Source organism: Vigna umbellata, chromosome 6, assembly GCF_029865625.1.
Source record: "Vigna umbellata cultivar VRB3 chromosome 6, Vumbellata_1.0, whole genome shotgun sequence".
Taxonomy (NCBI): domain Eukaryota; kingdom Viridiplantae; phylum Streptophyta; class Magnoliopsida; order Fabales; family Fabaceae; genus Vigna; species Vigna umbellata.
In genome coordinates, this window is record NC_142170.1 from 13,892,884 (window position 1) to 13,908,526 (window position 15,643).

At 32.0% G+C, this 15,643-nt stretch overlaps 1 protein-coding gene and 1 long non-coding RNA gene across 2 annotated transcripts; both read right to left on the reverse strand.

The window, feature by feature from the left end:
• Positions 1-8,119: 8,119 nt before the first annotated feature.
• On the reverse strand, positions 8,120-8,608 carry LOC124843827 (uncharacterized). The gene is made up of 2 exons (XR_015780033.1): positions 8,426-8,608; positions 8,120-8,347 (listed from the first exon to the last, which is right to left on the reverse strand). It is a non-coding gene; the product is annotated as an uncharacterized LOC124843827 (long non-coding RNA).
• Positions 8,609-8,705: 97 nt separating this feature from the next.
• Positions 8,706-12,587, reverse strand: LOC124843848 (Pentatricopeptide repeat (PPR-like) superfamily protein). The gene is made up of 3 exons (XM_088092231.1): positions 9,939-12,587; positions 9,394-9,506; positions 8,706-8,833 (listed from the first exon to the last, which is right to left on the reverse strand). Exon 1 carries the CDS (start codon positions 12,388-12,390, stop codon positions 10,582-10,584), a length of 1,809 nt encoding a protein of 602 aa, XP_087948357.1. The 5' UTR covers positions 12,391-12,587; the 3' UTR covers positions 8,706-8,833; positions 9,394-9,506; positions 9,939-10,581.
• Between the last annotated feature and the right edge of the window lie 3,056 nt (positions 12,588-15,643).

Consider the following 15,643-nt stretch of genomic DNA (forward strand, 5'->3'; position numbering starts at 1 on the left):
TTTTTTGGTACCACAAAACAACTTCACTGGGGGACCCACTAGCCGTTACCAATCCCCGTCTATTCAGCACCGCTGTCACCCTCGAATCACTTCCCGATGAGTAACGTTTTCCATCTATTCCAACCTCATCGTCTTCTCAGTTCTGCTTTAATTTCACGCTGTGTTCTGACTTCTCTCATCGTTACGTACTTTTCAAACCAGCAAATTTATAACTCTATTTTATTGCATTATTTGGTCAGATTATGAAATATTAAGAAACTCTGAAGGAAGCAATTGATACTGTTACTGTTCTTCTCCTGTTTTACACAGCACTTGGAGAGTGGAATTGAAAACCAAAACCTTGCGCTTTTAGTAGGGAAATTAAGTAGCCGTATTAAAACAAGAAGGTGTTAGGTGAATTAGCCAGAATTGCCTACAATTATGAATGAATGAAGTGTATTTTTGCTATTATTGACAAACAAACTATTGTACAAATATGTTTCTTTAAAGATAATAATCTTTTAAAAAAAAACACAAAATTTAAATAATAAACTCATGTAATCTACTTAGACAAAGAAACATTGAATGACTCAAAACTACCCAAATCTCCTGGATATCTAAGACACTTACTGTGTCATGAAAATTCTTCTCAAATCAATCATTTATTTTTATAATTGTAATTTTCTTCTATTTCATTATTTATATTACTTATGGTGATATTTTGATGAATAATTACATGATAATCAATAATTTTCAATGTCAAAGGTACCTTAGTGAAACTCTTTGTTACGTGAGATAAAACATATATTATATCTATAATATTTATTAATATTTATTGAGAATTTAAGTGTAAGTATAAATTTTACATTTTATATAAATTAGAAAGTTGAACAGTATAAAAGCAAAACAAATACACACTTATTATTTAAAGGAAAGATGATGTCAATATTTTATATGGTTTGAATTCATATCTTATTGAGATATTGTTGTTTTTCTTATGTGATCATTTTTCTAAAAGACCTATCAATATTATATTATGTTTGATTTTACCGCATTATATGAATTGTGAATAATATTTTAGATTGATTTGCTTTCATACCATAATTTATAGAAATATTAACTTTGGAAATTTTCATCATTTTATTACATTATGACATAAGACTTTGAGTGAATAGATTTATAGGTCGTCTTCTTTTAAGGTAATCAACTTTTTGTCATCTTTATCTAATATGGGAGTTAGAATCACATTTAAATTTCTAATACTGATTGACTTTACTTATAACATACAAATAATCACTATTTTCATAAATATATAAAATTATGATCTTAGATATTAAAAGTCTGTATAAAAAATTTGGAGAGATATGACTTATTCTATCCAATTGGAAGAATCTTAATGTATATTTCTTCTTTAAAAATCTCATGAATAAAGACATTATTTATATTCAAGTGGTGTAAGTCTTGACTAAAATGAGTTGTGAAAACAAAAAGAACTTAAAAAATATTAATCTTTTTTAATGTTCATGGAATTTTTGTCGCGACTTCCACTCTAATTACGTCGTTACTTGTGCACTCATCAACATATACAGGGGATCAGTGTGATTGACGATACACGCAGGATGTTCGACAAATTGTCTCACTCAGACTTAGTCTATTGGACGATCTCTAACTCGACATTAACATGTAACGATGCGTTTAGGGAGGTCATATGATTGTTTTCCGTTATGTGCGACATAAAATACCATCGTACACCAGCATCCTCACAGCGAAGAAGAAGGGGAAAGTTAGGGTTAAATGATACATTTACAAAGGTTATTATTGGAAAATGGTGCAGAAAGAAAGATGAGAGGGTACAGGAAGCAATTTTCAAGTGAAGTTGGGTTGGTCTTGCTTAATTACATTGAAATTGGGCATGAGATTGATGTACAGAACTTGAAGCCCAGTAATTTTGTCATTTAAGAAATCCGATACGTATTTTGTTGTTAAATAGTGAGAGAACTGTATTTAGATATCAGAGTGCACTTTAAAAGAAGCATTTAAAAGATGAATCCTTAAAAGAAGCATTTAAAAGCATTCTTTTCACTCTTTTTTTTTCTCTCTCTGAGGCTGTCCTTTAAGGCTTTAACCAAAATCGAGAAAGTAAGAAAACAGATTTATGTCAAGGCTGAATCAAGTAATTTAATATTAAAACTTCAAAAACATGAATAGCTTTTATGGGGGAAGCCAAACAATCATATGACACAAATCAATGCAACCAAAATTTGGTGCAAAAGAAAGGGTAAAAATGTACCTGTTTAAAGAGACATTAATTAACATATTCCATATGAAAATCTAAATATGAATGATAAAGTTAGACCATTGTATAAAAACAAAATCTCATAAATTTATTGTTTTAAAGTTTTGAATTACAGTGTATAATTTCTTATTTGGACGGATTCAGAACAATATTTTTGTCCTAGTACCGTAGTGCAAGGCAAATTCATGCAGTACAACACATAATAGGGGAATGAGGTCCAAAACATGAAGTTGATACAATGAAAACAAGAGAAGGACAGGGAAAAGTTGAAGCCAAAAAATAGAAACTGAGGAAATGGAATCAGAATATTTTCTTAATTATCGTAAAGAGACAAGTTTGGTTGTCTAGTGGGTTTGAAGAGGCAGCCAAAATGTTGAATGTTATGGTCATGGACACAATTATGACATGGTTCTTCTCAGTTCCAAGTTTACGTGGAATCATTAACTACAGAACGGTGACAGACACAAAGCAATATGCAATGCTGGTAGCAATAAAGAGGCTCCAGTGGGGGCTAACATAGCCTTCTCATCTTTTCATAGAACAAGGTAAAACATGGGGATGTACCTTAGGCACCTTGCATGGTATGAATTGCATGTGGGCACAAATTCCAACTGGCCCACCCATCATGCCTTGCATTATTGACCCTGTCAACCACTTGAGCACAAACTCTTCAAGACCTTCAAGTGCTTCATTTTCCTTTTAATTTTTTGTTAGGTAGGTTTCTCTCTTCAAAGATTATTGATAAAAAATCATTCACCGGGTTGAAGTTTAAAATTCACATTTAGATTCAAAATGATCCTTCAAATGTTTTCTGAAATAGGATTTACTTTTGTTATCACACCCTACAAGACGTCTTACCATCCAAAGTATGTTATGTATATATAAATTTATATTCATCTCTTCTGCATTGAACATCTTTTACTCTCTTTCATGACCCATGGTTACACTATTGAGTATCTCTTGCTCTCCACCTCCCATGATTCATCTGGCTGCTTGTCACCAACTGCCTTCCAGAACTTTACCTTATCATGGAGAAACGTAGTCATCCGAGTTTGTCCGCTTCACCTTATTATAGAAGAACTCGTCTAAACCGGTCCATTTCACCTTATCATGGAAGAATGTACTTGTCTGAGCCGATCCATTTCACAAGAAACGTACTCATATGAGCTGGTCACCAAAATTAACCATCAACTCTCTTATACCAATTGTTAAGGGGGTCAACATTCCCAACACTATTTGCATGTGAATCTTTGTTTAGGCAATCCTGTTTCACTGCCGTGCCCCTACCTTTTTCCTTTCTCTGTCCCGTTCAAAGCATTGACTAATTCAGAAAAAAGCACAATACTATAATATGTAGCATGTGGAATGTTTTAACCAAATAGTAATCACTTATTAGGCATCAAATGAACCAAGAAACATTTCGTAAACTTGTCAATCTAAGTGAAAATTCATTTCACTACACAAGAGGGATTCTGTGATTGCTCTTTATGATCAATCAAAATGGTAATTACTTCCCGATTAGACTCAAAACTACTTTATGAAACAGGTGGATGGAATCATGCAGATATAGAATGCAAACTATGAAAAGGAGTTTACAGAGTTGGAGCCATTCGTGCAGTGGTGTCTCCCTAGCACACAAGTGCCAGAATCTAGCATCAGATAAGAAAAAGAAAACATGCATAGTACATGTAGGCCACATTACAGTGGTCACGAAAATGATCTTAATTATCAACATTTGCTATTCCACTGCCCTACCAGTTCACCTAACATGTTCCATCATCCTTAATAAAACATCCTAATTTGTCATGTAATCAGTGCTCTTACTTGTGTGCTAAAAACGATGCTCGTCATCAAACCAAAATAAGTGTTCAATCAATCATTATAAAAAGTGTCTACAGTGGAAATTTTGCAGTTTGAACTTAGTTTCTGCATACTTTCCTGAACTAACCACTCGATGATGAAGGCCCACATGTGCTTCAAATTGAAATTAATAGAAATAATTAGAGAAGAGAGGGGGAGAAGATTCATCTTAAGTGAACAATCCATGTTCAAATCATTACCTTTCTTATTTGTCTATGATTCATAGCTTTGTTAGATGAGAGGGACCAATAAAATACATAAATACTGTCATGATCATTGAATAAAGAACGAGTTAATTCAGTTCGTTATATTTAATTATACTATTCATCTTGGTCTTAATAATTTTTTATTTAATTAAGTTATAGTATATTTTAAATAGAATAAACTTAGTTCTTTTAAATTGATGTTATTTCAGATTTTGATATGTGATCTTTTTCAACAATTTGATTCATGATATCTTTCCAACAATTTTAACATCAAATTAACATAAAAAGTTAAATTAATTCTATATAAAAAATATTAAAATTTAATTAAATAAAAGAATATAAAAACCAGATAAATCATGGAGTTAAATATAAAGATTAAATTATTAATTTAGTCTTGAGTAAAATATTACATATATTTCTATTAAAAAAATCGTGTGAAATTGCATAATCTTGTGTAAAAGAACATGTAAGCCTTTATAATATTTATCTTAAAAAGATATATTTATAATGTTTGTACACAAATGTTAATCTTTATTTTTTTTAAAATGTTTTAAATATGACAAATTTTGTTGTTTGATATTTAAAAAACTAAATGTACTTTTAATTTTCCTATTTTTTTCAATATATAGTTTTGGTTGATACTTTAAAGGATAATGATAACAACATTTTCTTGATAATATTTTAACACTGTCTACGTGTCATTCTGTGATTGGTTCAAAATTATTCCACAATCAATAACAATAATCATAAACACCAACATAAATCAATCACATAATAACACGTAGACAGTGTTAAAATATTGTCAAAAAATATTGTCAAAGTATCGTTATCCTATTTTAAAACAGAAACATTTGCCCCTTTATAAGAAAAATGTAATTTTTCCATTTTTAACTTTTTTGGGATTGGTTATTTATGAGAAAGAGATTGAAAGGCTGAAGAATTGAGTTTGGTTTGAAGGTGAGGAATTAAAAGTAGGAAAAGAATAGCTGCTAAAACATAAATGCAGAACAGTAAAAGAAGATCGAGTTCCCAGGTTGTTCACATCAATCAATTGTATGTCTGCAGAAAACAGAAAACAGAAAACAGTAAGTAGTGAGCAATGTAAGGGCAAACAACGATAAGCATTCAATGACCCTTCAACCTTCCAAATCCCCACTTGTCTCGTACATTAAATACATGACAACATTAACATTTGTTACCGTCGTAAATAATGATAAAATATTGTCAAAATATCACCCCTTTTGAATGTTACCATTCAAAATCACTTTTTTAACAAAATCAATCTACTCTTCTTATTCACCACATTCTTCATTTTATTTAACATTTATTATGACTTTCATTCATATATTAATTTCATTCATATATTTAAAGATAAACATTTTATATTGTCTAATTTAATTATGTTTTAAGAGTTTATATAACAATACGTTTTTTTAAAAAACTAGAATCAAATTAATGACCAAATAATTTAATTAAAGAAATAAATAATTTTAAACTTTTAACTGTAAAAAATATAATAATTCACACATAGAAAAATTAAAAAGAATACATATACCATTTGGTTTGTGAAAAGCAAAAAAAAATAAGGCATTTTATAGGAAATAAAGCTGAAATATTGTGTTAAATATATATATATAATATTTGGAGGAAGAGGTTGAGGGTCTGGGTGGGTTGGGCTTTCCGGACATAGCTAGAGATATTGGAGGTCCAGGCGATGACATCTTTAAAGGAAAGTCCATCAAAGAGAGTGCGGGCCTCGAAGAAGTGTGGGGAGAGTGGGCTTTGATACATGTTTTTCATATGAATTTTAAATTTTTAATAAAATTTTCATATGAATTTTAAATAAATTATTTTTTTAATAAATTAAAATAATTCAAAAAAATTATTTTATACAAAAATTATTAAAAACTAATACAATAAATTTAACATTTATAATTAAGTTATAATAAAAAAATAAAATAAATTAAATATTTACAAAAAAAAATCTAATAAAATTAATAAAACTAAATTAAACATTTAAAAATTATCTATTTAAACATTTTAAAATAATCTAATAGACATTTACAAATAATATAATTAAACATTAAATAAAATTTTTAAAAATCATTATTATAATACTTGTTTATTATGTTTGTCGTTGATATTCGATTCGCTTTTAATGGATATCAAAATCCAATAGAAAATATCATTTGAAATCCGAAGCAGAATAAATCGAATTTTGATATCAATTTATTATTTATTAGATTTCACTAAGAGCTTAGAGCTTTATAATAAATTCATGCACTCGTTTGTTTGATGTGAGAAGCTTAAAAAAAATACTCTTCCAACTCCAATGAAAGAGATGCTGGGACAATGGAAGTCTATATTTCACGTTCATTCATTGAAGTCCTTAAACAGAATTTGTAAAAGAAATTTAATCTATATCAATCTCATTAATTACGAGAACATTTGTAAAAATATGAGGTGCAAGGTGAAATGTCCATAATATAAATCATATTTGCATACATATAATATAAATTAAAGATGTTTAATAATTTAGAATATGAACAAATTTAACGATTGTGCATATATTTATCTTTAATTTTATATCCGATTTAAACACTAAATTAGTATTCATGACTATGTACAAAGAATCTAAGTAGTCTTTATATTCAGATAATTTATTTTTAATTCGTATTCTTTAATTAATGTAATAAATTAATCTAAACACATAATTATTTATTCTCATTTATGTGTTATGTTTTCTTTTTGAAAAAGTAATGTACTATTTAGTCTTCAGATAGTTTTACATAACTTTTTATTCTTTAATTTGTAATTATTTTGAATGTTGTTTAATTTTTAGGTTTGAAATCATTTGTAAGTATGAACTTGAAAATTTAATTTTATATATATATATATGACCCATTAGTTAAATTATGCTATATTAAAATTCAATAATTTGCTAAAATTATTGCCACCACGAATAAAATATGTTGTCCTATATTTTACCTTTTAATTTTCAAGTTATTAACCAAAGAGCTAATAACTTGAAAATTAATATTATATATTGTATTCAATAAAATAGCTAATATTATTTTAAATTTTAAAAGCAGTTATCTTTAATAAAAATCATAATTTTGTTCTCTATTTTTTTCCCATAATCTTGAGTTCCTTACAAAATAACCAATATTTGTTTCATAAAACAACTAATTTGCATTTTATCAAAGAGTAAATTGAAAATTTATTTTATTTATTGCGTAATGTACAAAAATCTTACACCGTACTTTAAAAATGAAATAAATGACATTTAGAGAAACGAGTGGGTTTTTTTAAAAAGATTTAAAAGGAATGTAAATGCTATTTAAGAAAATTTCAAAGTATATATGTGTGTGTGTGTTACATTTAACATTAAATGAATAACGATTTAGGGTTCTAAATATTGTAATTAGAAGAATTATATCAAAGGCCCAATTATTCAACTTGTGAACAAAGATGATTCGGTTTTTTTGATTAATGGGTCAAGGATAAAAATGTAATTGATGATCTAAATTATATTTTAAGTAGATTGTAATATTAATATTTAGGCAGACGCACGGTCTTATGTTGGGTTAATACACTATTTTTTTTTCTCTTTTAGAGGATAATTTTTAATATAAGAATTTAAAAAATAAAATATATATTTCAAGACTTATTTCAAAATTAATAAAACTAATTTTAAATTTTAAATATGATAATTTGATATATAAATTAACACGTTTCTCAAGACAAAGGAGAAATGGTGCACAGATATTGCAAGAAATATTGAATTACAAAATCAGTGGGGAAGAAGGGGATTAAACCCCAAATTCCCAAGTAATATATTTTCTATTACTTTCACTTAATCTTTTCCCCCTATACTCAACCAATTTATTTTCAATTTTGAGACACTCTAAGTACATTAGTTTCCAAACTATGACAGTGGTTTTCTATGTCTAACCTATGAAGTAATTTTAATCACAGAAAACAGAACTGTCACCACTCACTCAGCCTGCAGATGCAAACATCTAATACTCAGTTTGGAACATCAAAGACTGATACAACAAATACTAAGAAGAGAGCATGTTACCTAAGTTTTAGATACAAAGGACCAAATTTTTTTGCATGCTTTAATCAATGTTTTATGAGCAGAAACATGTCCTTCCATCACACCATCAGCTGCAGGTCCCACTTCATGGACAAATTTGACAGATTCTGAAAGCCGATTGAGAAGGTTCATCAATGCAATTACCTCATTCCTTTGCAGCTGAAGCTGAAAGATCGTCAAGTGTAATTTAAAAGGTGTTGGTAACTTAACCATAGTGTGAAGGGAGGAAGAAAAAAAAAATTCTGGGGTAAAATGTACTTACTGTTTGACTTGAGTTTTCTTGACCATCAACAGAGAAGAGAATCTTTAATGCAGTTCCAACAAGACCAAGAACCTGAAGCTTACCCCCATAATCGACACTTCTCACATCATATACAATCCATCAATGCACTGTTTACACACAAAAAAATATTATTCAATTGCCAGTGAGATAAATAAATAAAAATGAGCGTAAGATAAATCAGTAGTAGAATAATAAACGGTGAACAAGTACAAGGATCGGTCACTTAGTTGTCTTATACAGTCAAAAATTATGTTCAGATACGATCGGTACTCAAAAAGTCCAGACAAATTATAATTGTTGGAAGTCTCACATCGACTAGAGATAAAGCCAATTCATAATTTATAAGTGGGTGCAAACCTCACCCTACAAGCCGGTTTGGTGGGGTTGAGTTAGCCTTAAAGTCTACTTCTAACAATAATGAACCAGAGAAAAGAAACTCCCTTTTTATTAACATTTCAAAGATATCTTTCACCAAAACAGATGATAAGAACACAACCAATATCCACTCTACAAATAGAAAAGCGATTATTTACATTCAAAGTTACTGGTCTGTCAATGTTTAATAATATGAAAGGTACCATCAAACAACCTAAAATCCAAGGCCTTTTCAAAATATTGTAGTTTAGTCAAATTATTTAAGTGAATAAGCTTTTCAGAGAAAACTCACATTTTGGGGCGGTTCTCAGAGTAGACAGCATCCCATATCCTTCTTGCAGAAGAACCAGTGTAACCAGTATACCTTCGCAGGATTCAGTTGAAGATTCACGTATGTCATCTCGTCTGCAAATGCAAACACGGCTTTCAATTGACATGCTTATTTTTCTTAGAAAGAGGTTGAATACATCATAAAAAGATTTAGTAATTTGAATCACGTTCTGCCACCAGTAAAAAAAAAAGTTAAAAGGCACTTTTACTATAAGTGAATGCTAACAACACTGTTTGCTTTCTGATACTAAAAACGAAGGGCTGGTCAAGTTGAAATTTAATAATAGAAAGAAATCTCTTAGCAGATCAAGATATAAAACAAAAACGATTCACAAAGATATACTCATTAGAGGAGTATAAATCTGATGTCACTCAATATACTTAAGAATCCTAAATTTTATACTTCACTGCTAATATCTGCTATTTCACTTTCACACAATTAATTGAAACAACAACTGATAGCACAAATAATTTAGATGTGAATTAGAATATAAAGTAATAACGCACCGTTGTCAGTCTCATCGTCATTTGTCAATGCATTGTCTATTTCTATCCATCCTCTGAAAACTTTATTGACTAAAGTACGGTCAACAGCTGCCTGAGGTTTTCCTTCTTGACAAACAAGATCATTCATTGAGAAGCCATGTGGCTTCTTAAATGATTCAGGGAATTCACTTTCTGGGCATTCACATGCACTACAGTCCCGCAACTGGCACATGCCGTCGTCAGGCCAGAAGGGACAGTCACACCATAATTTCACCCATAAAAAATTTCACTCACTGGTTCGAGACGAAGGCCGCTAAATTCAGTTGACAAAAATGAGCATGCATCAGCTCAAGGTGTTACTCTTTATTCATTTGATTGCAGCAGCTGATGATGTTTGCAGGCTTTTCATGACGATCCCTCCAACCAGACAAGAATGATGTGTTCATTTGATGCTGCTTTTGGACTTCATTCTATTCAGTCACCAAGTGAAAGTTTTTTTACTGTCTAATACAATGCAAGTAAGATGACAAAAGAAATCTCTTCATGTACAACACCACCATAGAATCTCTGAACAAACCTTCCATGATACCAAAAATAAACCGAGTGTTCATTCTATGCTAAATCAGTCTACCAACTATATCGACAGAACTCAACCTGCCTATAACTATCTAACACACGCAGCCTCTCCCATGCTCCTCCCAACAATGCTCAAATCAAAACTAGGAGAACCCTTTTGCTTCTCACTTTCAACCCAGCTCGTGCCAGGCATCTTCTTAACCCCTCGCTCCTCCATTAACCTTCTGATCTCTTGGGCGTCATTCCACCGGCCAACTGCTCTATAAACATTACTAAGCAAAACATAACTCAGATGGAATTCAGGGTCCAGCTGAATCATCTTTTTCGCAACACGTTCAGCTGTGATATAATCCGAACACTTAGTGCAAGCTCCAAGCAGAACCGCCCAAACCGAATGATGATCATACCCGCAATCAGCAGCCTCTAGCAAACACTCAGCCTCCTGTATCAACTCAGCCCTTCCAAGAAGATCAATCATGCAAGTGTAATGCACCACCCCAGGCCTAATCCCATACTCCCTCTTCATCAAATCAAAATACCTCCTCCCATGATCAACCAAACCATTATGACTACACGCAAACAGAACATTCACAAAACTGATCCCATCCGGCCTCACCCCCTCCTTCACCATCTCCTCAAACAACTCCAACCCCTCTTGCCCTCTCCCATTTTGCGCAAACCCCCCAATCATGGAGTTCCACGTGATCAAATTCCTCACCTCCATCCTCGAAAACAACCTATATGCAAAATCCACACTCCCACATTTCGCATACATATCAACCAAAGCAGACTCCACCACCACATCCTTCCACCCACCCTTCCTCACGTACTGACAATGCACCTCCTTCCCCTGCCTCACCGCAGCCAGCGCCGAACAAGCACGGATAATCGTCCCAAAACTATAAACATCCACCACCCCCCACTCCCTAACAAGCCCAAGCACACTCTCAGATTCTCCATTGTGACAATAAACTCCAAGCATAGCAGTCCAAGACACCCAATTCCTCCCCTCCAACCCATCAAACACTGCCCTCGCACACCCAACATCGCCGCACTTCCCATACATATCCAACAAACTACTCTCCACGACCACATTCCCACGCATCCCCAAAGTCACAACCTTCCCATGCACCTCTCTCCCCATCCTCAGCCACCCCAAGTGCCCACACGCGTTTAACAGTGTTCCGAAGGTGAAACCATCAACCTCCAACCCCAAACCTCCGTCGTGCATAACGGAAAACAACCCCACGGCCTCCCTAAACCTGTCATTACGCGCCAACGTGGAGATAAAGGCCGTCCAGCAGACCGGGTCCGGGTGGGGCAATTCGTCGAACACCCTGCGCGCGTCGTCGACCACGCTGGTCCTCCCGTACATGTCGATGAGCGAGCAGGCGACGACGCAGTTGGAGTGGAAGCCGCGGGTGGCGACGATTCCATGGAGGGCTTTGCCAAGGAGAAGGTTTGGGAGCTGGGAGGAGGCTTTGAGGAGGGAGGAAATGGTAAAGGCGTTGGGATAAAGGCCGAGGCGGAGCATTTGGAGGAAGAGGCAGAGAGCCTGGGTGGGCTGGGCTTTCCGGACATAGCCGGAGATAATGGAGGTCCATGCGATGACATCTTTGAAGGAAAGGCCATCGAAGAGAGTGCGGGCCTGGGAGAAGTGTGGGGAGAGTTTGAAGTATAGGGAGAGGAGACTGTTAGCGAGGAAGCGGTCGGCAAGGAGGCCCGATTTGAGGACGTGGGCGTGAAGGAGGGTGCCCTGGACGAAGGAGTGGGCTTTGATGCAGTCTTGTAGGAGGGAGGCGTAGAACACGGGCTTCAGATAGGGGTCGGGATCTTTGGCTTGGGCTTGTGCTTGGGTGAGGATGAGTTTGAGGTTCTTCATGGAAATGTTGTTCATAGACAGTGTGGAGAAGCAGACACTCTCAGGTCACTTTTTCAACCATGCTCTCGCCCAAACACACCTGGCGATCATTGTGAATGTAATCATATTTAATTTTACTTTTAAAATAAAAACTTATAATTTTGTTTTTGCTTTAAATATAAATTTGTATAGTTTTTGTATTATAGTCGTGTTTAACCATTTAAATTTTTACTAACTACTTTTTATTTGTGATTTGATGATGACAACTGCAAAAGATACCTATTACCAAGCATGAGAGGCTAAAATGGAGGAGCTCAAAAAGATAAATGCAGATGCACATGACTGGTTAGTAAGTATTCCATGAAAATGTTGGTGCAAGCATGCACTTAACTCTAAAAACTTAGGTGTGATGTCCTTATGAATATCTCTCAGGATCTTTAACAACACCATCTTGTCACTTAGAGACAAATCTATCTTAATCTAAAAGTTGTGTTATTTATGCTGACAATACAGTAACTCTCTTCGTTCTTGTGTAGTCAAAAAGTAAACAGCTGAACTGAAGGAACAATTAGATGATGAGCGGACTCAATGAAAAGAGGATTTAAAACGACTCTGAAATGCTGCCTTAAGAAGGGAAAGAGAGCTACAAGAAGCAATATATAAGCTTCAAGTTTGAACATTTTGATACTAAATTAGTAAGAAACTGCTACCTTTCTATACTATTAGGAGCTCACATTCATTCTCAGTATATGTTGTAGGAACTTATCGGGTGCATAAAGTATAGCCTGAAACTTTTATTCTTTTGGGCTTTGTTAGGTCTCTTGTTAGCCTCTTAAACTTATATGTTTTCTTCGTAGTTTCTAACTTCACCTCTGTAATTTGTAAAATAACTTTTTTCTCCTTTGCTGAGATGGCTTTAGGATTACCTTGATCTTCTGGAATAACTTCTCAAAGTTTTTGGAACATGAACATGATTTCCATAATAAGATTTCTAGAAAAAAAATTTCCAGAATATGATTTTGAAAAAAAATCGAAATATATGAAATACATTCTAGGATGAGATTTCTTAAATAAGTTTTGTAAAAGAAGTTTTTAAAAAAGACATTAAATACAATACATAATTACATAATGAGTTTTCTTGAACAAAATTTTCAAATAAGCTTTTCGAAACATATATGATACTCTTCCAAATAAGTTTTTCAAAACAAGATTCCCTTCTTCGTCTCTCAAAGAGTGGAACAACAATGGAGAGGCAACAATGATAATGATAGAAGAGTGGTTATTTATGATTATTAAGAAATTCAAATATAAATCTAAGTTTCATATCCAGAAAGTTAAATATTACGTAAAGAAGAAGATTTACATATTTATTACTGAATAAAGATGAGAAAATTAAATATTATGTAAGGAAGAAGACTTACATATTAATTATCTTAGTATTTTAAAGTGAAGGTGGTGTCAATCCCCGGTACATAAATTAAAATGATATTTTAAGTATTATATAAGAAAAAAATCATAAATTCTTTTTTGGTGTCAATCTCTTGAATTAGGTTCATGTTTTATTAATTCACTTTTCTCTCTCTCCTAAAACCCGTTAATGAGACGAGCATCCTTCCCTTTTGAAAAAACAAAAACTTAAAAATAATTTATCTTATTTTTATCATATCACCTGTGATATTTATAATTAATGTTTTAAGGTGTTATTGAACATTGTTGATATTCATTAGTGATTTGTTAGATTCAATAATTCATACCGTTGTTACAACACTACACAACATTACATTTATTAACTAGCATGCTTTTGGATTAAGAAAAGAAAAAAAGTTCATCACAAATCTCTTTTCTCCTGCACCACTTGCTTTACATAAAGGAATCGTCTTAGACAGAACTCACTCATAAACTATGTACATTTCAAAGATTTGGACGATATAAGGAGAAGCATATATAAGCTTTTTGGGAAGCACTTTAAAACAGATAGAAAATATCAACAGTACACATATTTTTTTTATTAACTAAAATCAATGTACCAACGAGATGCATGATTTGCTTTTTTAATATAAGGAAAAATATAGAAAATTAAGAGAGAAAAGTTAAGAATTTGAAAAAAATAAGGAACAGGCAATTATAGTGATGGAGCTAGGTTGCACTTTGTTGATTAGTGTTTTGTTATGTAGGTGGTGTGTGGTGAGATCCAACAATGCCAGCATTGAAGAAAAAGGAGTTTTAGTGCATGGCACAGTAAGAAAATTATGTGATACATATAGTTGCAACACATATATATAGCTTTTCCTGATTCAATTCAGATCTACTTTAAACAACTCTACCAAATTCAATATTTTTTTTTCTGGGAAAGCATACAAGATGACAAATGAATGATAATGGAAAAGCGTGGTGATGGTGAAGGGAAAGAAGATATTGAATATTTTAGTTCAAATTTGACCATAATCTTCCTTGACTTTACTGCTCATAGAAAATCTTGTTTACTTGTCTAAATCAGCAGAAATTGAAAAACTATGGATTTTTTTATATGTTTGGTGAGCATTCAAGATCCAATGTTGGAGATGGATTTCACTGTTCTCATTTATTTCTCCGAGTTAAATTAGTGCTAAATATTGAAGAAGAAAAGCTAATATAATTGGTGTAAGAAATATGGACATTCTTTTTTTCTTTTATGTATGTTGGGTTGAAAAAGAAAAAGTAAAAATTAATCATTATCTGGTTAGAGAGTCTTGGATCGTTTACTAAGTATATTAATTTTAATGTTGATCAATTTAAGAATAAAGTATGATTATCCATAATTATACTGTAATTAAAATAACATTAATCAAAAGTCTACTTCAAAATGAATAAATAAAGGTTAAAAGTAAGATGGTGTATTTTTTTACTACTTAATTATTAATTATCAAAGTTCACCTAATTTTATAATGAAAATGTCTTTTGCAGATATCCTGATTTAGATGAACAAAAACTTATCTTTTAGATAGTTTTTAAACTGAACGTAGAATTCAAACTGGTAACCTTAAAATTCATATCCAAAATAAGTTTTGGTAATTTAGTGGAAGAGTGATGTATAACCTTAAAATAAGATTTATTTTATTATTTTTCTTTTACTTTCATTATTTTTGTTTGTTTTATAAAACTAAACATTTTTAATTTGAACTTTATTCTTCGGATGTTTTTTTAAGAAAAAAAATGCCTTCACTATTTCTCACCTTTATGTAAGTTATAACGTAAATAAATTTTATATTCAAACATTATGAAAGAAAAAATATATTTGAAATAAAAGAGT

Coding starts and splice junctions, on each gene's coding strand:
- LOC124843848 (XM_088092231.1), bottom strand. CDS start 12,390: ATGAACAACATTTCCATGAAGAACCTCAAACTCATCCTCACCCAAGCA.